Here is a 23,028-nt window from a genome sequence, read left to right on the forward strand (position 1 = left end):
GGCTGAAAGAAAAAATCTAAAGGCCCAACTCCTGTCTAAAAACCAACAGTTTACACAGACACTGTCAATTAACTTCTTGCCTTGTTTGGGTTCCCTTGAGTCACTTCCCATCGTAAAACTCAGACAACTTTAGAGAAGCCGTTTTCTTGTTTTGCACAATTATGCAACTCTTCGCCCTCTTTCCAGAAATGGTGGTTTGGGTTGCATGACCAGGCCTCGTAGCTGCTGTGCTGCCACAGGGCTCCTAATCCCTGGCAGTGGTGCCCAGATCTGCACCTGCCGCTTCTCCCTCCCACGTCCTAAAAACTCTTTTCTGAATCTCTAGTTTCAGTGCTGTGGAAAAGAAAGCTCTGAACAGGTCCAGCCCACATGCCCAAAGGAGCTTCTCGGGCCCAAGGTAAGCTTCTCCAGCAGGCCCTCTCCCGCCCGTAGTGTAAGGCGATTCTCGCACTCTGGGGGGCCGGCGTGATTCAGGGAGGCCCTCTCCCAGTGCCTTCTGTGCCGTGGCTTTATTCTGTGTGAAATGAGTAAAGTGGTGCTGAGTCCCAGTCTCCCAGCATCCTGGGGAATGATGCGAATGCCGTGGCATTAGTTAAGATCAGTAGGGCCAGAGGGGCACCCCCCGAGAATGTTGCCCTACACCCCTCCGTGGGAGTCACAGCACTGATAAATGCCTCATTATTAAGTGCTGTGTGTCAGGCGCTATTCCAGGTTCTGGAAACTCCAAGATGAAAAACACATTGTCCCTGCCTCAGTGGTCTGTGCTCTGAATGAGGGACGATGGAGATGCAGTGGGCTTAGGAAAGCTGCACAGAAGATGGGGTCCCTGAGCTGAATCTTGACAAAGGAAGGTCTTTGCAGGCTCACAAAGCAGCAGGAGCAGAAGCATTGGCAGGGTGACGCTCCCGGACTGCAGGACAGGGAGTCCAGAGGGAATGGTGAGGGACATTTTTGGAGAGGCAGGCAAAGGTGTGACTTCATACCGGAAGCTTGGGGCCGCTCAGAGCATTCATGTAAGTTCTGTATTGTAGAAAGAGTATTTAGGCTGCCGGGTGTGCCTGGTAGAAGGGAAGGTTAGAGACTAATGGAAGGAGGCTGCTTAGATGAGGAGCTAGAGAGAGTCACTCAGTCACGAGAGTGGAGCGGGGTGGAAGCGGCAGACGCAGAGATGTGCGGGAGTGGAATCGACAGGTCTGGGCGCTTTCTTAGAGAAGAAGGGAAGACTTCAGGCTTCTGCTTGGGCAGAGGCTGCACTCACTGAGCAAGTAGAATATGGGTGAGCAGATCCCGGGGGCAGACGACAGCTTCGGCTCGGGTCAAGTTTGCATTTCAGGTGCCCATGGGACTTACTAGCGATCTGCGCAGAAGGCGCCATGTAGGAATCCTAGTATTTCGGTGGTAGCTGACGCTGTGGGTGTGGATGGGAACACCCAGCAGAGAGTGTGGAGTAAGGAAAGGTGGCTGCGAACACTGTTGGTTGAGGAGTCAGCTGAGGACAAGACGCCAGGACAGGACTGTGAAGGAGGAGTCAGAGTCAGGCAGAGTCCAGCGGCGGTGGCACCTGGGAACGAGGGAGGAGACGGCCCGTCCGTGAAGTTGAGCACCGGGCAGCGGACGAGGAAATGAAGGCTGGAAATAACTTGTTGGATTTGGTGCTTGCGAGACCCTCGGTGACACTTGCCACGCGGTGTCGGTGAAGTGGCTGGGGAAAGCGCAGGCACAGAGTGAGAGATGAGGAGGAAAACATGACGATGGTGTCGACGCCTGAGGCCTTCGGCTGCGATGAGGTGGGTGAGATGTTAGTCCCAGCGCGTGCTGTGACTCAGCCACTGAACACGTCCCGAGTCTTTCTGAGTTGGAGGAGATAAATAAGGCGCAGCTGCTGCCCGCTGGGGAGACACGGAGGGAGCCGCTACCCCACGGGGTAGCAGCGGAGCAAAGGCTCAGCCAGGACCACGGCCCGAGGGTTCACAGGAGGCCTCGGGACAACTTCTGAAGGATGAATCTTCCAGGAGCAAACAAGAGAATGAGTATCCCAGGCGGAGGGGACAGAGGCAGGAGAAGGTAGCGGGATCCAAGAAAGCCCCCGCGTCCCCAGAGACGGTCCTTTTAGGAGGACGGACCTGTTCTTGAGGGGCCTGGATATTTGTGAAGCCACAAGCTAGACTTCGCGCTGATGCTTGGGAAACCACTGAAGGTGGACCCTGGGTGGCGTTGGCTGTAGTAGCGATGTGGAGGGCCGGCGGGAAACCAACAGCTGGCAGCCGGGGAGACCGGGGGGGAGGGAGGCTGCTGTGCTCGTTGTCAGCCAAGAGACGTCAACTGACAACGAGCTGGACTGAGCGGCAGGAACGGGGAGGAGAAGGCCTTTGAGAAACTCAAATCTGCAGGACCCGGTGACCAGTTAGACGAGAGCGAAGAGGGAGGGACCCGCTGCTGGGCTTCGGGCTGGCCTGTCTGGTCTGGAGAGATGCTGGTACCATCTATTGAGCTGAGGACTAGAGGAGTACGTTTTAGAGAAAAGAAAAGCGAGCACAGTGTTTAACATGGTGATTTTGAGGAGCCAGTGGAATTTCCAAGTGGAAACGCCCAAGAGGCAGTTGGAAAATCTGGTTTGTGGCTCAGGAGAGAGGTTTGGGAATCTTAAAGCTGTGCGGATGGAATTTGATCCATTCGGTTTGGAAGAAAAGAAGGACGAGGATAACATTCTGCAGAACAACGACATTTAAAGATGGGCAGGGGAAGAGACGCCGAATAAGGAAACTGGGAAGAGTAGGCAGACGCGAGTCAGGAGACGCACGACGGGGTGGGGTATGGTCCCCGGGGCCAGGCGCTGCCATTGCCCATTGAGGCTGGCTCAGCATCTACCGCCACCGACCTATGCCAGGCACTGCAGATACAATGAGTGACGCGGTCTCTACTCTCAAGGAGCTTGCGTTCCGATGGGAGAGGCGCGCAGAGAAGTGGGTACAGCGCTGTGACGGCGGCGTGCGCAGACGTGCGAGGCACTGTGACAGCGCGAGGGGAGCTCAGGCGGCCCGGGCCTGAGCGGTGGCGGAAGGCTGCCGGCAGCGACGATGTCTGGGCGAAGCCGTCCAGGATGTGACGTCACCGGGCGGGGCAGACCCGGCTGCAGAGGGAACATCACAGTCGACAGCAGAAAACATGATGGCATGTGTGGGGGACTGAAAGCCCAAGACATCCTGAAAAGCTGCCAGGATTGAGCATTTTAAAAAGGAGCTGGTGACTTGTCAGGGGCAGAGCAAGGACAGAACCTGAGCCGTATGAAATCAGACCGAAGGAGGGAGGGCTGTCTTTCAAATACTTTGGCTTTGGGCAAAGTACAGAAAAAGAGAATTGAAAAAGAGAGATGAAATTGGCCAAGTTTTTTTTTTTTTCTTAATAATAATATATAGTGTTGGCATAAATGATGTGAAATGAGCATTTTCAGAGAAATTGGTACAAAATTTTTAGAGGTCAGTGTGAGTATATAAGACTACTGGGTTAAGTATGTTCATGCCCTTTGATCCAGAAATTTCACTTCTCAAATTTATTTTATGGAAAAGAAATCAGAGCTGTGGACAGATTTTCATGCAGTGGTATTCATAAGAACAAAATCCTGGACAGTCCATTAATAGGTAATGATAGGAATTGTCTTAATAAAGTATGTACTATCATATGACAAAGCATTTTACAGCCATTAAGAGTCACGATTTCAAAGAATTTTTAATGAAAGAAGATAGTTTTAAAGTTTATTGTTAAGTTTCAAAAGCACACCGTTTTATATAGAGAATGGACTAAGTGTGAGCGTCTTTGTGTTAAGAATACGCTGACAATGTCAGTGATTATCTTTAGTCGTAGTACAAATGTTTCTTATTTTTTTAACATCTATTTTCCAAATTTCAACAATAAGCACATATTCCTTTTATAACTAAATAAATCAATACATGTTTTGTTTTTCACAGAAAGAAGTTGGCTGTGAAAGAAAGGAGGGGTGTGGGTGGAGCCAGAGGGGCACAGGATGAAAGGGATGTTTTGTTTTAGACTGAAGAACGTGAGCATGGCGCTGTATGATGAGTGGAAACGTCCGCAGAGAAGGAGAGGCTGAGCGTACAGGAAGGAGAGGAGGTAACTGACAGCACAGGCTTCCTGAGGAGCTGAGAGGGAATGAGATCCGGAGCCAGCAAAGGGGTCACCTCTCAACGGAGAAGGGCACTTCTCTGGCTTTAATGAGAGGAAAGAAGGAAGGAAAGAAGGAAGGAAGGAAGGAAGGAAGGAAGGAAGGAAGGAAGGAAGGAAGGAAGGAAGGAAGGAAGGAAGGAAGGAAGGAAGGAAGGAAGGAAGGAAGGAAGGAAGGAAGGAGAGGTGCTGTCTGGTTCACTGCGCACACTCATTACCTACGACAGTGCCTGGCATTGAGTGAATGGAGCATATAAGTTTATAGGTGAAGGAGGGGAAGATTGGAAGCATTTCTATGGGTTGACTCTCATTTTCTTAAGTAAGAAACTACCTAGAGCAGTGGCTCTCAAACTTTTACATTTAATTATTTTTTGTGAGTCTGTGTCCTTATCTAAACTGTGAGCTCCCTAAGGGCAAAAGAAACTGTGTCTTATTATCCCCATATCCACCACACCATTTCAGTAACTGGTGCAAGGTAGATGCTCAAGAAGTGTTTGTTGAATGAATGAATGAATGAATGAATGAAAGATGAATGAATAGAGGGTGATGGAGACATGAGGGTAGTGGTAAGGGTTTCATAGAGCTTATGTGGGTATCAGAGGGAGCTGACCAGTGGTAAGCTAGCCTAGGCACACGGTTGGATTGAGAGCCAATCTCTGTATTTAAGATACATGAATAGACCCTAGAAAAACTAATTAAGATTGCAAGCAATCTGTTCTCCTCCCTGTTCAAATGTTCCCCAATCCATGAAGGTCTTGGAACCTACCCTGCACATGGGACACAGATGAAAGGATGGGGACCCACCCAGTCCAGCCACCGTGGAAGAACATGGTCCTTAGCTCCCAATACTTGGCTTTCCTTTGTTTAACTTCAACCTGTACAGACTTTTTATCTTCTTACTAGATAATGCCTACCTTGCATAGTAAATTGGATCAAGTATGTAAAAAATCTTTTAAACTATAAATAACAACATGAAAGCAAAGGGATATTTTACTTATTTCAGTTCACTGTACGTAAGAAGAGGCCCCAACTTTTTTAATGTCTCAGGTTCCAGAATAGCTTCCTCTCGCCAGATTTCAGGACTCTGAAGTAACCATTGGCCTAAATAGGAAAATTCCACCAAAAGGAGAGGATTGTATTTTTTTCCCTCAAACTACATTTTTTGCCTTAAGGTTGTCAAAATGATGCTGTGTAAGAGGAATGGTTTAAACACAAGCAGAAGTTGACATGGATTAACTCTCACAGGATGACTGTAGAGTTAGGGTGATGATCACACAGTCATACCCTGTATCCACGCTTCCATTCTCCACGGTTTCAGTTACTCACGGCCAACCACGGTCCAAAAATGTGAAATGGAAAATCGCAGAAATAAACCAATTCATAAGTTTTAAACTGCACACCCTTCTGAGTAGCATGATGAAATCTCGTGCTGTCCCAGTCTGTCCTACGTGGTTTGTGAATTGTCCGTTTGTCCAGCTCATTCACTGTACACGCGACCTGTCCTTCAGTCACCTGGTAGCCCTCTTGGTTATCAGATCAACTGTTGCAGTGTCCCAGCACTTGTGTTCAGTTGCCCCTCATTTTACTCAACAGTAGCCCCAAAGCACAAGGGTAGTGCTGCTCGCCATTCGGATATGCCAAAGAGAAATTTTGCACTTACAGTGCTTCCTGTAAGTGAAAAAGGTACTTATGTATAGGACGAACATAATGTGTATAGGGTTCAGTACCATTCACAGTTTCAGGCATCCCCTGGGGGTCTTGGAACATATCCCCCACAGATGAGGGGACCACTGTACTATCAGCTGTTTGTTATTCCTGACTTTTTTTTTTCCAAAACAGAATTGTATTGATGAAATTGAGACCATAATCAGTGTGAAGCTCCAGCTCATTGGAATTGTCGGTATTGGAATTGCAGGTCTTACGGTGAGAGAGTTCCAGAACATCCTTTTTTTTCCCTCTAAGAAGCCTTGAACCTTTGCATCTTATTTCTCCTCAAGCATGATGGCAGTATCTTAGAGATTTCGCCTAAAAGACAAAGGCATTCGTTAACAGGACATTGAAGAACGAAGTTAATTAGATACATTAATACTTAGTTCTCTAAAATATGATAATATTTTCAACTTTAACGTAATGATGACCTCGAGTTTATCATTGCAATAACGTTCCGTTTCAAAGCCACCAAGTTTAAGTTAGACAAGTGATTTGCAATTCTGTTCTCTTCCTACTGTTAGAAATTTAAAACATCATACCTGGTGAATTTCTCTCACCTGTGATTTGCAGAGGCAGCACAGTATAGTGTAATGCGTGAGCTTTGGCCTCACACTACTTGGATTCAACTCCTAGCTTCACCACTTACGAGCCCTGGGGCCGTGGGAGAGCTTCTTAATTTCTCTATGCGTCAACTCCTTCACCTGTAAAATGAGGGTTTTAATATACCAAACTCGTAAGATTATTGTAAAGACTAAATGGGATAATACATATGAAGTTAAAAATTAATTCAGATAAAGTATCTGGAACATAGCATTCAGTAAAAGCTCTATGTATAATCTGTGTGTTCCCCAACCTAGAACCCAGGCAAAGGGAATAATGTATGTGAAAGTCTGAAGCATCCAGGCACCTGCAGGTGGCTCAGCTCCTCTAAAGTACAAGAGAAAAGTGCACAAGAATTGATAGAGGCAAGAGGGCCTGGTAGGAGCAGCGAGCAAATGACATGAAGAGGGTGTGAGGGTCCCCATGACTGAGGTCTTTGTGTGACCTTTTCAGAGGTTGGATTTCATCCTTAAGGTAGAGAGAGGGGAGCCATCGAGGGCTGGAGGACCTGCGGTAGAGCGTGGAGGCAAAGTTGGAGGGAAGCAAGATTAGAGTCAGGTAGGGCCAGTAAAGAGGCGATTTCCATTGTCCAGGGGGTGAGTGATAATAGCTACTGCTGAGATAGTACTTAACCTCTGGCCCTCTATATAGATTAATTCATGGCCCAAGCTAAGGCAGAGGCAATGGGAATTACAAGAAAATCAATGAGTTGGCAGTTCTCGGGGGACACACAAGAGCCTCTTTCCTCTTTTCTGTATCTAGAGCACAGAGAGATGGGGCAGTGGGTGAAAATACTATGCTGAGGACCTCCCAATCCAGGGACACCTCTCAGGTCATCCCCACCCACTCTGGGGCTAGCCAGATCACCATTCTGAGACAGAAGATTTGAAAACATTCTGTCTAGAAGTATCAGATAGCTCCTCCTCACAATTCTATAATCTCCATGAATGAGCATCCTAGAAGTGGTCACCTCTGACTATGACAGTGGCAGGATAAGGCTGAAAAGCTTCTTTCTGAGGAGATCCCTTTAGAGTACAGCCCGGATGAAGTAGGGGTTGCATCCCACCTTACAGCCACAGGGAATGCCCTCTGTTGGCCATCTTGAATCAGCACCCCAGAGTTTTGTCTTTTAATTCTTTTCTTCAAAAAGGGTAAGAGTTTCACAGGGTAATCAGTTAGCTAAGTGTCCATTAGGTGTCTCCCCTGCTACACACTGGTACCGAGTTCTGTCAGCCAGAAGCTTGGAGCCCAGATCCTGCCTCCTCCCTTACCTAAGTCTACCTCTTCCCTTCCGAAATAACTGATAAATACATGTCTTCCTTAATTTAGCATTTATAAATCCTAGTCTGCTGTAGAATAGGATTGAAGAGAGAACTAGAGAGTTATGGTACTGGTACAAATAAGCATCAACAGTAGTTTATAAACATCGTGCCCACAGATAGCATTCCACAGGCTCTGCAAAATTGTAGGGGAAATGATTGCAGACGAGAGGATCTTTTGGCATCCTTCTATTTAGACCGTATAAGTGGCTATTGCTTTTGCCAACTATGGCTTCTCAAAAAAGTTTCTAAGAGGTAGAAGAACATCAGTAATATCATAGTTCGAGCATGTCGGTTTATGCGTTAGTAACACTATTGAGTTGAATAGGGAAGCACTGTTTATACCTAAAAATGGACTGGAATGAAGAGATGCTCCACTTTTTAATATGTGGTCACTGTTGCGAAAAATCCAAAGCTTTTCCAACAATAGAAAACCATTTAGAACCCAAGGGTATTTAAACAACTAATGGTTATAAACACTTTTCAAAGTGAATATTTAAAAGATCTGAGATTAACCTGAAATGTAAAATTCCAAAACCAGTAGTGTATTATTAGTCTTTTACAATTATTAAGAACTGTGCTATAAGCTATAAATAGAACCCTTCTCTTAAAGCAGAGCCTTGTTATTTTTTAACAATAAAATTGGAATGTGTTTTAAGCAGAGTTAATATGGAAGTCTTTAACCAGTAGCCATAATTAAGTAGCCCATATAAAAATGCCAGTACTCATTGACTATAATTATGTGTAAAGTTAGACACACAGGCTGTTTACTGACCTTCTAATCAATTTTTATCGTTTGAAAATCATTAATAAGTGCTTCCTTCTGTTTCAGATCTTTGGCATGATATTCAGCATGGTCCTTTGCTGCGCAATACGAAACTCACGAGATGTGATATGAAGCTACTTCTATGAAAATTGCAATCTAGAATTTTCATGGAAATGTCACAGGAGCTATCTGCCGGCTCATTTTTAATATTCGAAGGACATTAGGACCTAAAATAATTTGCTGTCGATTGTACATTTGCACATGTATGTATGTTTGGCTCATTCCTGGTTTACCCCTCAAGTGAATGCCTATGTGTATTGTCTGAGAGTGAGCGCATATTCACGTGTGGTCTGCATGCCTCTGGCATACGCATCACGCAGGATGAAACTGGTTTGCCGGGTAGGGATTCCTGATTTTCATTATGTGAAAGGAATGACATATTTAACTCTCAGAAAAAAAAAATGATCAAAAACTCTGATATACTTTTAAAACTTGGCTATTCAAAAGAGTGATAATGGATCAGTTTCTCAGACTCCAGCCATATAAAGTGAGATACAGAGAATTCAGGGATTTCAAGTTAACAGAAGCAATAAGCTCCTGGAATGGAGAGATCATGGCATAGTCATGTTATAAATGACTGTGTCTGAGTAGAGTGTAAGGGTTTCCTGGGATTTTTTTAATATACATACTCACCCCCAGAATACAGTAAACCACAGTTTTAGAACTAAACACATCTGTAAAACTAAATATAGCATGGAAAATCTAATTTGAATAAGTCATACTTTCCTAGTATTTTTTAAAAAAAAAAAAAAAACCTCTCTCTGGAAAGAGTGCTTACATAGACAATCATGTGCCCTATAAAAGTGAGTGTTTTTAGGACCGAAAAAAAAAAAAAACTTTTAAAGACTTTTTAAGGAAATATTTTTGTTCTTCTATAAAGACATTTTAATATTGCTTTATTACTTTCCTTTTCTGACTCTGAACTACTGCAACCCTCACATCCACAAAAGGGTTCTTATCTCAAACTTCCCTGTTTCTCCAAGGGTAAGGATAGGAAGACTAAAATAAGAGATGTGGCAGTTACAAACTATGGGGAAGAGAATTTCTACTGGCACTGTACCTTCAAAATACCTCATAACTTGAGTTTACATGTTTTCCTAATTTTTTTGTATTTTTCTTATTTATTCACCTAGAGAATTCTTCTTTATAGATTAAGAACTACAGTTTCCGTCAATTTAAAATAAATAAAACAAAATCCTTCATAATTCAAATGTGACATCATGAGCATCCTTGGCCAAACCGAAATAAAGAAAAGCACCTTCTCCTGGTTGTGTGCACAGAACAGAGACAACCTAAGGGAACAAAAATACTGCCGCACACACCAGAAACCTGGTTTATTCTGTGTAAGTCCCATAAGAATAAAGCTTTCGTGTTCTTTTACGGTCTTGAAGCTTCATTTTAAGTATATAAACCTAAAATTAGGATTTAAATTGATGTATTTATTCATTTCTAACAACTGGGTACATTTAGTAAATTATGAAGGTTTATTTTTTTTCGTTTTTACATTTTAAAAGGCCACGTGAAAGTGAAAGTATGGGAGACTGGGGAACCCCTGAATAAGTTCGTACACCTGTGCACTAAAGAAAAATGTGCGCTTCCAAGAAACTTTACGAAACACAGTGGTCGAAGGCGCAGCGCCGTGCGAGGGCCTCGCCCCGCGAGACCACGCTTCACGCTTCTCCTGCCACGCTGGCTGCTGCCGCCGACTTCGGAGGAAGCTTTTCTAGGGAAAAAAAAAAAGTCAAGATCGGAAGCAAGCTAAAAATTTAATTGTACACGGCTATTTAGATTCTATTAAGAACAATCACTTTATGAAATAGATGTCTGTGCCCCAGAAGTTGAGAAATATAACCTTTTAAGCAAAGAACCAAACGACCCATCTCTCCCAGTGCCTTTAGCTCATCTGTCTGCCTAAAGACGGAGAAAAGGCCCAAATGTATGCTCCGGTTTCTTGCAAGTCCGACTCATCAGTGACTCAACAATAGCGAGTTTCATTCTATATCTGAATAACAACCTTAAAGAAGGCTACAATAGTAAAAAGTGGAAGAATAATATCTGCTCCATAAATGTATTAATGTGTCACTCTAGAAGTAACTTTTCCAAAATATAAGTAAAATGAGTAAAATGAGAAAATTCCACCTCTGAGTCAGGGTAGATTTGTATGTATCTTGAAAATATATCTTGAATTCCTATATATCTTGAATATATATCTCTTGAATACATATATATATATATAAAACTTCAATATATGTATGTGTGTGTGCTTACATGTATACATATATGTGTGCATACACACACACACACACACACACACACACAAATTTTTGGTTTTGTCTGTTTACCTGAACTAATCTGAAGTGAGACCGAAACATTTCCTTAAGCACCTGGAGCCAAGACACTGAATTAAAACTTCTTGATAAAATATTTTAAGTTATTTCAAATTAAATTTTCTATGTACTGAAATTGCCTCTTTGATTTATCTTAAAATCCTATTATGTCTTCATTCACACATTCCTATGACTAAAGTTACAACAACTAGTTATCCCAAACAATATGATGAAGGAAGGACATAGTGGTAACCCCTTTCCGTAGCAATTACTCCTGTGGGGTGGACTTAGAAACAACACCCTCAGTTTAGACTTTTATTGCATATAATTATATTTCAATTAATATTGTTTTACCCAATTTATACGTCTTTCCCAGAAGACACCGGGTCCGATGCAGTCCTCTGCACAGTCGTCGATGATTGTTGCTCTCCTTGTCCCTGTGAGCAGGGCTAAGGGGTTTGGCTTGGTGACAAGGGGGCTCATGGGATGATGACAGTGAAGGAGAAAGCTTATCTTCCCTTCTGAAGTACGGTTGTCAAAGATCGAAAGGAAGAGGCGCCGTCCGCATCATGGGTAAAACATGGTTTCCATGGCCCTAAGGGCAGCGAGTGGGAATTCGGGAGGTGCACCCCGATTCTCCTGGTTCACTGCTCCCTTGACATCCCTTTGACCAGCAACCCCACATCCCCTACGCCTAGGCGGGAGCACTCGGGGGTCCTTCAAGATAGTCAATTAACTCTAATGTCTTAGTTTAGACTCATCAAAACTAAATTTGTGTATATTTTAAGAAAGACAAAAGGTTGCTGTTTTCTTTCCACATGACTCATTATTTTTTTACTATAAAGCGTACCTGTAAGGTATCATATGTAGGTCTCCCCTGAGAGGTGAAATGACTACTCTAGAGCAAAATGTTGTTAATCATTTTGTTCATATCCTCATGACAAAGAAGGAATACATTCCAGGAACATATTTAGACTATTCAGATGGCTATTTGCTGGGGACATGGGAATCATGAAGAATAGAAGTAAGGCAAAATTCATGCTGATTTCATAAAGCTTTCAGCTAATGTGCCAGAAACCCTTCCAAACGCTTTGGTATTTATTTTGGGGATTCTTTTTCCCATATAATTTATGATGATTTTACTTATATAAAGTAGAAGAAATATAAATTGAAAGAAATAACCAAGAAAGTGCTTAGGACACCTCATAATTAATGAATATTACCTATTGTTATAATTATGTTGACAGAGAGAGATTTTGTTAATTACCAATCAAACATACATCATGTGTAATTGAAGATACTTCAGCAAATACCTGTTTGAAAGCATTTGTTGAATTAATGAATAGCTTTTGATATATTTCCCGATTCTATTTTAATTCAAAGACTTGGTATACATCGTCCTTGCCAGACTTCCTATATTTTTATCTCGGCCTGCTCTGCCTTGTAAGATGCAACCCACTCTAATATTAGAATACTTTTCCTTTACTTTGTTTTGGGGCTACTATTTCATACATTAAAAAAACTTTGTAAGAATACTGATATGCTAAGATGAACAAGACAAGTCTTTGCCCTCAAGAAGTTTAGAACAGAAAAAAAGCTGGCAAGTTTAATTACCATCAGACAAGTACTGTGATAATCATCAACCCAGAATGGACCCATTCGACCTTGGGGAAGCTAGTCAGGGGAGAGAGTTTTCCTGAATTTTGAGGTCTCTAAACTGAATCCTGAAGAACCCATACAAATTAGCCAAGTCCAAGGTAATAAAAGGCATAGAGAAGATAAGGAGACTACTGGGGAGCAACGTGCAAGACCCCAAAACAGAGAAGGTATGGAAACACTCAACGAGGGCACGTCAGGAACCGAGGCGATGAAGGGCTCTGCTAAACGGTGCTCAGGGGTTTTATCTTTGTACAGAGGTCATCGGGGAAATTTTAAACAGTGAGTTAGAAAATCAAATTTGAACCTTTTAAAGACTACTGAGCTTCAGTATTGGAAATCTTACCAAGAAGAAGTTGACAGATGTAAGAGAAATTGAGGGAAAGAGGAGCATAGAATCATCTCCAGGTTTCTTGGGATAGAAGATGGTGGCTCACGGGAGGAAAAGCACGTTTTAGTGATCATGTAAGTTGGAGATGACTTAGGACATCCAGGAGGAAACACAAACAGCTGAGAGAAGAAGTCTGGCCTAGACTGTAGTTTAGGAATCTGCAACATAAAAGCAGCAGTGCCCAGATCTGAAAAATCTGAGCCACTGTCATGTTTAAGACCTCTGTGAGAAATTAAAGTTAAAAAAATTAAAATCCTCTACTGAATTAAAAGGCCAAAATGCTTCTTTACTCCCTATTCATTTCTTAATCTCAAACTAGAGGGTCTCTGTTAACTATCAGCATTCTTTCAGTAACTGCCATCTAAACTAGCTTTTACTGAAATGGGTATAATTCCTTAGGACATCCAAAGTTGAATTAATACAAACCTGTTTCTCATATGCTCTACATTTAACAGTGACCAAAAGGTCAATAGGACCCATTAGGTTATCACACTACTAGCCACAAAGTTTACAGTCTTCACCCCTACAGCACCAAGCAAAGTTACAGTCGCAAAAGGAAGTACAGTCCAGAATTACGTTACTGTTGCCTGCTAAAGACCATACCATAGATTTTGAGTCATTTTAGAAAAAAACGGTAGGAAAAAAAGGCATAGAAGGAGGAAATTGTTGACTTCAGCCTCGTTGGGACTGGTTATACATGCCATGGATGTATTACATTGTGAACCCAGATATGTGACCTCCACTGGCCCCACTGGGGAAGAAGTAAGGTCCGGCAAGGTCAGAATTAAATAGTGTCCTGCATGTTGGACCATTAACAAGTCACCGTTGACCTTACTGAAAACAGTTGCAAAGGAAGATAGGAGTGGAGGTCAAATTGTAGCCGGTTGAGAAGAGAATGAGAAGTGAGAAAGTAAATGGTTCACATAGGGGGCTTGCTGTGGTCTGAATGTTTGTGTCCCCCTAAAATTCATAAGTTGAAATCCTAATGCCTGATATGACGTTAGGAGGCGGGGCCTTTGGGAGATGCCCAGGCCACGAGGGCAGCATCTTCATGAATGGATTAGTGTTCTCATAAAAGAAATCCCACAGAGATCTCTTGCCCCTTCCACCACTGAGGGCACAGAGAGAAGGCACTGGCTGTGAACCAGGAAAAAGGGCTGTCACCAGAATACGACCATGCTGTCACCATGATCTTGAACTGCCCAGCCTTCAGAGCCGTGAGAAATAGATTTTTGTTGTTTATCAACTACCCAGCCTGTGGCATTCTGTTATAGCAGCCAAAACTGGCTACATAGGGCTCTTTCCCAAAGAAACTGTAATAAGAATTCAAGGAGAGAGGGGCAAACAAATAGAAGGTTTACGGGGTCAGGAGAGAGTTGTTCCTTGTTTTTGCTTTTGTTTTTCTCTGCTTAGGATGAGAAGAGATTGAAGACTGCTTCACACTGAGGAGCAAAGTTCAGCAAAGAAGAGGCGAGAGCAGATGCAGAGGAAACAGTGAGATTCTAGAGGAAGTGCAGGATGGGATCGGGAGCATCTTTTGAAACTAGTAATAAAGATGCTGAATCTGTCAATATTCTGAAGTTGCAACTGTCAGAAACCCAATTCTAACTAGCTTAAGCAGAAAAGGAAAGTTATGATTTAAGAGTTAAAGTTGGCTTCAGATTATGCTCAAGTAATATCAACAGGTCTCTCTCTTCTTACTCCCGCTTGCTCCCCTCTGAGCTGGCTTTATTCTCAGGCAGGCCATCTGCAAGAGAGGACAGAGATGGCCGGCGGTCTAGGCTCACATTCTGTCAGCGTGGGAACCCTGACTTAGGCCATGTACTTCTCTTTGTCCAAAAGTTACAGCAGAAGCCCTGGGACTGACTCCTACTGAAGAGATTGGGTCACATGTCCATCCCTTAATCATCTGGCTTAGTTGAGCCTAAGTAGCATGCCCACCCTCATTAGCCCCACTCAAACCATATCTATTTCATTGAAAATAAGGGTAGAGAGAACCCCCAAAGAAATTAAGGTACAGCTACCAGAGGGACATGGATGCAAGGCAGGCAAAAACGACAGGAGGGAGGGTAACAGAAGTAGAGGAAGTGACACAGAGTTGTTTTAAAAGATAAGTAGGAATGAGCCAGGAGCGGTAAGAGGGTAGGGAAGAACCAGCACGGAACAATACCCTTAACCTGGAAGCTACCTCGATAAAAGAATTCTCACTGCACTCAAGACGCAGACTTGCTGCTCAAAGAGGATGGTAAGAGGGGCAATTTCTTATATAAAAGAGAACTGTTATTGCTTAAATTTTCTATCATCAGGAAGCATTATGCTATTACTTGCCACTATATCTATCCTATTACATTCACTTACTCCTAAAGGGTTTGGCCATCAGAAGAGCAGAGATAGCTGCTGTCCTGATCCCAAGTCCATTTAGTTATGAAATAACTCTTTATATTGCAGGATCAAATGAGAAACAAGAAGGATTTAGGAAAAAAAAAAACAAAAACCACTGAGTCTCAAACTTCCTCTGCCCAGAACTGACTCCTTTAAACTTTAGGCTGAATTTAAAGACCACTTTAGAAGATATCCCAAAGTTTCCATCTTTCTCTTATTACACAAGCACTGATTCTACACTTTCCCATTCCTAAGTTCTCTATTCATTCTCTGTCTTTTAAACCCAAAGAATGCCAATACCCTCCAAAACAGCATTTCCAAGAATCCAAGTTTCTGGATCCCGTTGAGGCAAATTGTTGGTCATGTCCATCCCTGAACTCTCTCCTAAAGATTTTTTGTCTTGGGCAACTCCACTTTCAAGAATAGTTTAATATAATTTATATGTGCATCTATCCCAAATGGGTTGCCATTGGTGAGAGGAAACAAGTTGTCTCTGATGGGATCTGTGGTCCATGATGGCTCTGGCCCACCTCATCCATTACGACATCTAGACTTCTCCCCAGGCAAAGTAAGCCCGTGTAAGCCATGTCTTCTGAACTGGACTACTTACAAAGGCCTCCCTAAACCTCTCAGCCTTTCCATCATTCAAGTCCTCGAAAATACATTTCGGGTACCATGAAAGTCATATGTGATTAGTGCCAGTTAGGTTTGAACATTAGAATTTTTATTCAATAATCAAATATCCGTGTTTGATAGACAATTTTCAGAGAAGATATTATAATCCTGCAGCTTTAAGTGTCCATGTTATCAAGTAACGTGAGAACCAAAAGCCCCAGATTAATATTCGGAGACCCTGCTAATATCAACTTCAGATATTAAGGTAAAAATAATGTAAATTCCTGACATCATATATAAACCATTCCCTCTCCATTGGCAGAGCGTGTGCTTGATACTAATCCATCTATACCACCTCACCACCCACTGGGGAACTGACAGCACACAGGCAAAATGCCCAGTTGGATGCAACCAGGATATAGCGAAGCCAACTAGCCCTGCTGACAATTGATTTTCACCCTGATGGGAACAGTTTGGATGACGAGAAATGAACAAATACAGGATAAATCATCTTTCTGAGGTCAAGTCTGCAGGGTACGAGGCCTGTCTCACTTCACATATCTGTTGAAACCTACTCTCATTAAAGAGTACCTAAGGAAGAAAGAGAAAAATAAATAGCCGCTTACCAAGCACATTTACCAGGCAACAGGGTTTCAATATTAATGAAGGTTTATATTACAATTTAGGATCATTCTACTCTATTAAATCCCTTAGCACTCTTCCCCTATCTCTATAATCTTCCAAAATCATACTAGTATTTCATGACATCGAAAGCCGAAACAACACAAGTTGCTTTTGGTATAAATGCTGGAACCTGTCTCCTATTACTTGAAGGACTACAAAGGATTTAGACTTCTACATGTAAAACGATCGTGGCCTCTTTTCTAGGCTTTGGGGGTATAACTTTCATGAGTCAGTCAGACCACCAGAGTAATTAAATTAAAGAGAATAGTTCTTAGAATAGAACACAGTATTTAATGAGTTTTGGTAAACATTTGAACGACCAGGATAAAGTACTCTATTGCAGATTTCCCATATTCCTTACTCTCCATCTCCACTCCAGTACTTTGGAAGTTGATAATAGCAGGTTCTCCATCTATTACTTTGGGGCTTTGGGTTCTCATATCACTTGATAACATGAACACTTAAAGCTGCAGGAATATAATATCCCCTCTGAAAACTATATATCAAATGCAGATAATACTTAATTCATGAGTGAAAAGTCTAGTGTTCAGACCTAATGGGTACCCTAATGCCAAGTGTTCCTTCAGCTGCAGATTACTTTACCCCTTCCTTATAGCTCTGTAGTATTCCTATGTTCATTTTCTATGTCAAGACAAACTTCACAGCCCTCTGTTAGGGAGCTTGCTCAAGGCTGGCTTCCATTAATATTTCATGTTCCTATTCTCCATTTTACCCGCACACTGCTCTCTCATAGGGCAACCATCCTTCGTATGAGCGCGAAAGGCTTTTCCAGTCATCTTATCTTCTCAAGCCCCTAAGCTCTCTAATGCATGCACGGGTATGGGTATGGATAAAATAATACTCAAAATGTACACGATGTGTTGTGAAGTATATTGATATGTTATTAGTTTTATTCCAGATAAACACATTTAATTGAATTGCAAATTACATTGCTATTGAAATCAGATAGAAAATCCCACCACATAGGACTTCTGTGGTTTGGTGCAGTAGTTTGTCTTGATGGCCTCATGTATACAGTCACTATAATCAGTATTACACTTGCCACACTTACAGCTTACAGCTACAGGATAGGAAAAATACGGAATAACATGGCGGGGGCATCCTGGTATTTCTACAGTCTTGTACATAAAGTCTCTATATGTACAAACATCCTGAGACAGAGCATATTTGGGGAGAAACAGCTTGCCATTGATATCCTGAGGAAAGAACAGAAAAAAGAGTGTGATAGGACTTTAAAATATATATGGATAATGGAAACAAATAAAAATTAATTCACTTATATTCCTTTGTCATAAATAGGAATGGAGGAAGATTCCCATTGGGGAATAGTCCCATTCCCCAATGCCAACTTAACACATCCTCACTGAACCCCATAGAGACAAAAGTGGCAAACATCCCCTTTTACCCCTGATCATGGGAATAATATAAGGTTTAAATAAAGTTTGGAAGTAAACTGTTATAAAATTATCTGTACCCCATTATGCCAAGTAGATCCACATGATATTGTAACCTGTGCACTCAACCTCTAAGAAGCCAGTAACCATTAGATTTGGGAAATGAGGTTGTGGCTTATCTCAATTCCTCCTTTCTGGATAGAAAGGAATTGAGTCTAGGTTTATCTAATTTACAACTAAAATAAGTGAGATGAACTACATACCCGTGTCATACAATATCCAGCACAGATGGTTGTGTTGACAGAGAGGCAATAAGCACATTCTTTCCTTTCGACATGCATCATATACTCAGTTGGAATACAGAAAGACGTTGCTTGCCCAAATGCAAGGCCAAAAAGCATGGATATCAGGAAGAGAGCACTCATGCTAAACCAAAGATAAAATTAAAGAATCTGTTAGATATATCCTTTAGGACATTCAAAAGGGATATTTGGAAAGAGATAAAAATATATATATATAGTAATACCTATATAAATATATATACATACATATATGTATATTTATTGAATGCCTACTGTGTCCTAGGCCCTATATTAGGTGTTTTTGCATAGTTAATACTCTCAATAACCTTTCTTGATACACTTAGATGTGCCTGTGACCCCCAAACCCCACACATTTGTGTAAGGGCTCACATAGTGAAGATCGTGCTTGCAAGTACCACTTAGCTCTATAGGGCAGTGAAGCGGCAAGCCTGAACCACTACAACAAAAAAGTGGCAGAGATACATATGTCAACTAAGTGTAAAACAATTCATTCAATGAAAATAATCCGAATCCCTGCCTCTATGATCATAACATTTAGGCTCCAGTAAGAGCTTTCTTAGAACTGTAGTTTTTTAAAAACGTTGGTTCAATAGCTTAAAAGGCCAGCAAACCAGTCATAATCAGAAAGGAAAGGCAAAGAAACCAAGGAAATGTGTAATCAAACTTCATTACCATCTCAGTGCAAATAATCTTACATATAATCTTACCCATTGCCTGACAAGGAAGACAAGATGAAGCTACGGAAATCCAGAAAAGATCAACTAAAATTACCATTGGTATTACGGAGCTAACCCAGAAATCTAGAAACCCTACCTTCTCCACTCTTAGGCTGTTATTTTAAAGCTGAAAGAAGTAAAATTGGACAAATTAAAAAATTACGTTATTCAGAAGATGTTATGAACTCATTATCTTAAAAAGATTACAGATGTGAAAAGCATAAGTTGACACAATGGGAGTAATACAGCTAAGGATGGCGGATCTACTGGGAAATAATACACATTTTGGCTACAGAGAAGACGCCAGAGGGTCCACTGTGCCTCAGGCAGAAGGAGAACATGTATCTCAATAGAGTCTGATGGGAGAGTTTGTTCAGTATCAACTGGGCATCATAATGATCTGGATAATGTTATGACATAATTATCTTAGTTCTGCTACTGAGAGTGAGTAATCAAGTTTCAGATGTTTGAATGTAAGTTGATCACTTCAAAGATTAAGATTTTTTTATCATACAAATATTGTAATGTTTGCTAGGTATATTTGGATTTTTTTTCCTTCTCAAGTATCATTGTCAGAAAAGAAAATACACATTTTAATGAAGTAGTGTTATTATCTTTGAACGCAAACTTTTTGCTTATTCTATTAAATTAATTATAATTCAATCATCCAATATGTATCAAGATTTTTCTCAAATCTGTCAGTTATATCCCAATAATATCTTTAAGCTGCATACATTAAGACCTCTATTAACTGAAATTTCATAGACTCAGTTAACCAGAATTTTGGCTTCAATTAACTTATAAGAAAAAATGAAAACTGCATTCAAGAATTTTATTTCAAGATCTCCTATGGATCTATGAGAAATCAACTAAAGTATTTAATCTATCTGGTCCTTATTTCCCCATCTGCAAAACAGAAAGGGACAAGCATGCCTGATCTGTTTTTAAATTGTAGGATGAAAAAATGTTCTGGAACTTCTGTGCATTTTTTGTCATGTTCATTATGAACACTATATTTTTTTCAAAGTTCCTTTTATAAATGTGAAACTCTAAACTAACAAAAGAAAAAATTAAAAGTGCTAAATTATCAGCAAAGTAGCTGTATAACTTTGAGAATGTAAAGGAAGTAAGAATTATTTTTTCTCCTTTTTTGCAACTAGTAAAACTTCATCCACAGGATCTTTCTGGGCCTCAATTTCCTCATCTAGAAAAGGAGAGCTCAGAACCAGAAGATGATCAGGAAGGCCTTTTCAGCACAGTCATGGTTCCATGTGATAAATTAGTGTCAGACTCCTTGTCTAAAAGTTAACTGACCTAGAATTCTGCTTCCAGATTTCGTTGTAATTGTGTGTAAATGAGCAACTTAATATCTTTGTACCTTCATTTTTCTACTTGCCCCTTCCAAAATTCATAAAAAAGAATAAAACAATACACGTGAAGTACTTGGAATGCTACAGAAGACGATGCAACCGTGCGTACACGATCTGCCACGATTTTTCTTTTATCACCTGGATTCTCACCTCTGCAATGTAATTGCCTCTAAATTATTAATGAACAGCTAAACACAGAAGGCGTGACTTCAGGACCTAAATAACTTTTCCAGTGTCATAACCATATATGTCTACACTTTCAATGTTTTTCCTTATTGTAAGACAGTTTTTTTCTTTTGACTCTTATTCCTCCTTTGCTCTCTCTTTTTTCTTTCTTTTTTTTTTTTTTGCTCTCACTACCTTCATTCTTAAAAACCACATTTTTCTCTGCTCTGCTAATTTCCTTCACCAATCCTTTCTCTCCAAATCCCTTACTATACTATGAAAAGAATTAATTGCCCACCCTATAAACAATCCAGGAAACTTACTAAAGCAATACATTTTTCTAGAGAGCAAACTGTACTATAAGGCAGGTATGTGCTGCAGATACCACCCAAGGTAGTTTAGCTATTAAATAACTAAAATAACACAGAGTAAATTACACCTGCAGGTACTCAAAATTGAATTTAAGTTTTCCCAAAAAGATATTGTCATCAAAGATAATTATTAGTAATTAGTAAAGAGGATTTAATAAACAGATTATCCTATTGACAAAAATATTTAAACCAAAATGTAAATAGGAAAACCATGAACATCGATCAGCTTTCATCAGGGAAATGACCAGTTTTTCCTCTTCAAGTCAATGAAATTTTTTTCTTAGCCTCGTGTATGTAGTTCACTCAACTTCATTCAACATTGAACTTTTGGGGAACAATAATTAAAATTCTCAGAGCCTATCTGAACAAATTACCACTCAGCTTTTGCCATTTTTGAATAAATGCTAAAATGGTGAAAGTGAAAAAACTTAGAATAAGCACATCCCTTTCACAAAGCCTTCTCAGCATAGACACCTACCTTTCTTTGCATTGGTGAGCCGATGCTGCAACGACTCAGACGAAGAGCTCTTGGTCCATTTTATATTCTCTAGGATAATTCCTCTCTGATCTTCTTGTTTGTATAATTGCGTTTGAATTACTGCTTCCTTATCTGAAAAACGTCTATTGAAAATTCATACTGAACCCCAAATGAAAGGTGTTTAGATAAACAATTTTACAACATCTTCCTCTGGAAACTGATATTTTTGCAGCATAAATTCCCCTCTCTCCTATTTCAAAATAAAATTACCCTTTTAATAAATATTAACAAAGGATATACACAGAAGGGAAAAAATCTTATTATCTAAGTAAGACATGGGAATGAAAATTTATTTGGGGCTTGAGTGCCCCAAATTTTACCAAAGTACTCATTTAGAGATATATAAAATTATTACTCATCTACAAAGCAAAGACAACTTCTTTATGGAAATCCAGGATAACTGGCATATATGTTGCTGATTAAAACCAAAAAAGTTAATTAGTTCACATATTTTGTTGTTTTTCTTTAGATTAAAATAAATAAATAAAATTTACGTGTAAAACAATAGTAATTTAAGTGAATGACCAAATCCAATAAGATGTCAAACTGATCTGAAGTCAAATCCTGTCTCTGCCATTTACCAGCTATATGACATTGATATGCTTGAGCTCTCTCTACTTCAGTTTCTTCATCTACTTAAAGGTAACATCCTTATTTATGTAGAGCACTTAACAGTATCTGATATATAATAAGTGTTCAATAAATGATAACTAATTTAAAATAATTCAACATTTATTTATTTAAGAAACATTTAGTCACAATACCTAGTACATAGTAGGCAGTCATTATATTTGTTGAATACCTAAATGGCTAAGGGAGTACATGAATAAATAATTGTTGAATTTTTTAAAACCAACATAGTTTTCTCCATCTCCATAGTTATTAAATCAATATTACTCCTTTCAATACATTTTCCTCACTATAACAAAATATGCCAAAAGTTCAGAGAATTTCCCATTGCCCTCAGAAAAAAGTCCAAACTTTTTAATATTATTTACAAAGTTTTCCAAAATCTATTTTATATCTCTAGTTTCACCTTTCCCATCTCTCACATAACATATCCAAAGTAATGAAAGGAAAACTTCAAACCTACAATTGTCTACATGGCAAGATTATCATTAAAAATGGAAGGAGAGATTAAGAGTTTTCCAGGCCCACAAAAGCTAAAGGAGTTCATCGCCACTAAGTCAGCCTTATAAGAGATGTCAAAGGGACTTCTTTAAGCTGAAAAGAAATGACACAAATTAATAACAAGAAAACATACAAAAGTAAAAATCTCACTGGTAAAAGTAAATGTATAGTAAAAGTAATAAATAGATCATTTATAAAGTAGGAAGGTTAAAAGACAAAAGTAGCAAAGTTAACTAAAACTAGTTAGGGGATGCATAAAATAAAAAGATGTAAATTGACATCAAAAATGTAATATGTAGCAGATGGGAGA

The 23,028-nt window shown here is 40.5% G+C and overlaps 2 protein-coding genes across 2 annotated transcripts in view; one reads left to right on the forward strand and one right to left on the reverse strand.

Annotated features, from left to right (window-relative positions):
* Window positions 1-10,014, forward strand: part of TSPAN2 (tetraspanin 2) — a 48,476-nt gene extending 38,462 nt beyond the window's left edge. Inside the window, exons 7-8 of the mRNA XM_011366595.2 lie at window positions 6,019-6,102; window positions 8,641-10,014. Of these exons, the coding sequence (XP_011364897.1) occupies window positions 6,019-6,102; window positions 8,641-8,706 (150 nt within the window). The 3' untranslated portion in view covers window positions 8,707-10,014. The remainder of the gene's footprint in view (window positions 1-6,018; window positions 6,103-8,640) is intronic.
* A 7,576-nt stretch (window positions 10,015-17,590) lies between these two features.
* TSHB (thyroid stimulating hormone beta) lies at window positions 17,591-21,549 on the reverse strand. The gene is made up of 3 exons (XM_011366601.1): window positions 21,528-21,549; window positions 18,368-18,530; window positions 17,591-17,906 (listed from the first exon to the last, which is right to left on the reverse strand). Exons 2-3 carry the CDS (start codon window positions 18,527-18,529, stop codon window positions 17,652-17,654), a joined length of 417 nt encoding a protein of 138 aa, XP_011364903.1. The 5' UTR covers window position 18,530; window positions 21,528-21,549; the 3' UTR covers window positions 17,591-17,651.
* Between the last annotated feature and the right edge of the window lie 1,479 nt (window positions 21,550-23,028).

Source organism: Pteropus vampyrus, unplaced genomic scaffold (genome assembly GCF_000151845.1).
Source record: "Pteropus vampyrus isolate Shadow unplaced genomic scaffold, Pvam_2.0 Scaffold6, whole genome shotgun sequence".
NCBI lineage: Eukaryota > Metazoa > Chordata > Mammalia > Chiroptera > Pteropodidae > Pteropus > Pteropus vampyrus.

What these genes read in the sequence shown, in the direction of transcription:
- TSHB (XM_011366601.1), bottom strand. Translation starts at nt 18,529, where the DNA reads ATGAGTGCTCTCTTCCTGATATCCATGCTTTTTGGCCTTGCATTTGGG. An exon ending in CTGGATATTGTATGACACGG is followed by an intron (nt 17,907 to 18,367) that starts GTATGTAGTTCA and finishes TTCTTTCCTCAG; the next exon opens with GATATCAATGGCAAGCTGTT.